The sequence below is a fragment of the Magnolia sinica genome, chromosome 1, assembly GCF_029962835.1.
Source record: "Magnolia sinica isolate HGM2019 chromosome 1, MsV1, whole genome shotgun sequence".
NCBI classification, from domain to species: domain Eukaryota; kingdom Viridiplantae; phylum Streptophyta; class Magnoliopsida; order Magnoliales; family Magnoliaceae; genus Magnolia; species Magnolia sinica.
Window position 1 is genome coordinate 67209850 of NC_080573.1, and position 1677 is coordinate 67211526.

General features: G+C 48.1%; 1 protein-coding gene across 1 annotated transcript; it reads right to left on the reverse strand.

Annotated features, from left to right (window-relative positions):
• Window positions 1–905: 905 nt before the first annotated feature.
• Window positions 906–1334, reverse strand: LOC131246852 (uncharacterized). The gene has a single exon (XM_058247298.1). The coding sequence runs from the start codon at window positions 1332–1334 to the stop codon at window positions 906–908; it is 429 nt and encodes a 142-aa protein (XP_058103281.1).
• Window positions 1335–1677: the final 343 nt, after the last annotated feature.

Consider the following 1677-nt stretch of genomic DNA (forward strand, 5'->3'; position numbering starts at 1 on the left):
GTGAGGACAGGAGTGGACGTGAGGCGGTCCTTCAACTCCACGAATGCCTCCTCAAATGCGTCACTCCAAATGAACTTAGCGCTCTTCTGCGTCAACTGGATCAATGGTGCCACAATATGAGAAAACTCCTCAATGAATCATTGATAATATCCTGCTAGACCAAGGAAGCTACGGATCTCAGACGCGTTCATGGGCTGGCCCCACTGACGAACTGCATCAATCTTTGAGGAGTCCACAACGACACCCTCCCTCATCACTATGTGACCGAGAAACTTCATCTCCTCCTGCCAGAACTCACACTTCTCTAGCTTCGCATATAGCTGGTGGGCACGAAGGGTCTCTAACACTATCAGCAAATGCATCTCATGGTCCTTCCGGGTCCTCGAATATACTAGAATATCATCAATGAAGACTACAACAAACTGGTCGAGGTAGGGCTGGAAGATCTCATTTACAAGCTGCATGAAGATGGCGGCTGCATTAGTTAGCCCAAAAGACATGACAAGAAACTTGAAGTGACCAAAGCGCTTCCGGAAAGTTGTCTTCGGAATGTCCTCCTCTCGAACCCAAATCTGATGATAACCGGAGCACAAGTCAATCTTGGAAAAGAACTGAGTACCTTGTAGCTGGTCGAACAAATCATTAATCCTCAGGAGTAGGTATCTATTCATGATAGTGACTTTGTTGAGCTAGCGGTAATCCACATAAAGCCTCAACGAGCCATCCTTCTTCTTTACGAACAATACCGGGGCTCCCCACGACAAACTGCTAGGACGAATAAAACCCAACTCTCGCAACTCATCTAACTACGCATGCAGCTCCCATAACTCCATCAGTGTCATCCGATACAGGGCCTTTGAGATAGGCGCGGTACTGGGCACTAGATCTATTTGAAACTCTATTTGTCAATACGGCGGCAAACCCGGAATCTCCTGAAATACATCTAGGAACTCACAAACTATCGGCAACTGCTCAAAACACCCAGTCATTGACTCCTTAACAACACAGGCCAACAAGCTAGACAACGGCTCTCCTCTTAGCTTGACAATGAACTGGAACATAGGCAAGTCGGGTATGCAGAACGTGACTATCCTGTCAGAGCAATTCAACATAGCATGGTACTCGGCAAGCCAATCCATACCCAGGATAACATCATACTCAGCCATTAGCAATACGAACAAGTCTGTGGGTAGAAATATCTCTCCTACGAAGACGGGACAAGATGAACAGAGATGGCTCAAAACTACAGACTTCCTTAAGGGAGTCGAAACTGATAGGGCCTCGCGAGCGGACTCCAACGGAAGATCAGTCGATCGATAAAACTCCTCGGCCATGAACGAATGAGATACTCTAGAATCAAATAATACACGAGTAATGCAAGTGGAGATAAGAAGAATACCCTCGACTACTCCACCCGATAATGAATGAGGGTCCTGACCCTGCACCTGCTATGCGGCATAGAATCTACCCTGAGCTGACAAGGGAAGCAAGCCTGATGTCTGAGGGTCTACGACCTACTGAGTGGCATAAAACCTGCCCTGGGCTAGTGGGGGAGGTGCCTGTCCCCTCTGTTGCAGTCTTTGCTACTGCTGCGGTCATTGTGGCGGCCTACCCTGTTGCCTCTACTACTGTGGAGGAGGACTAAGAGGCTGATGCTAGGGTCGTTACTGCTGCTAA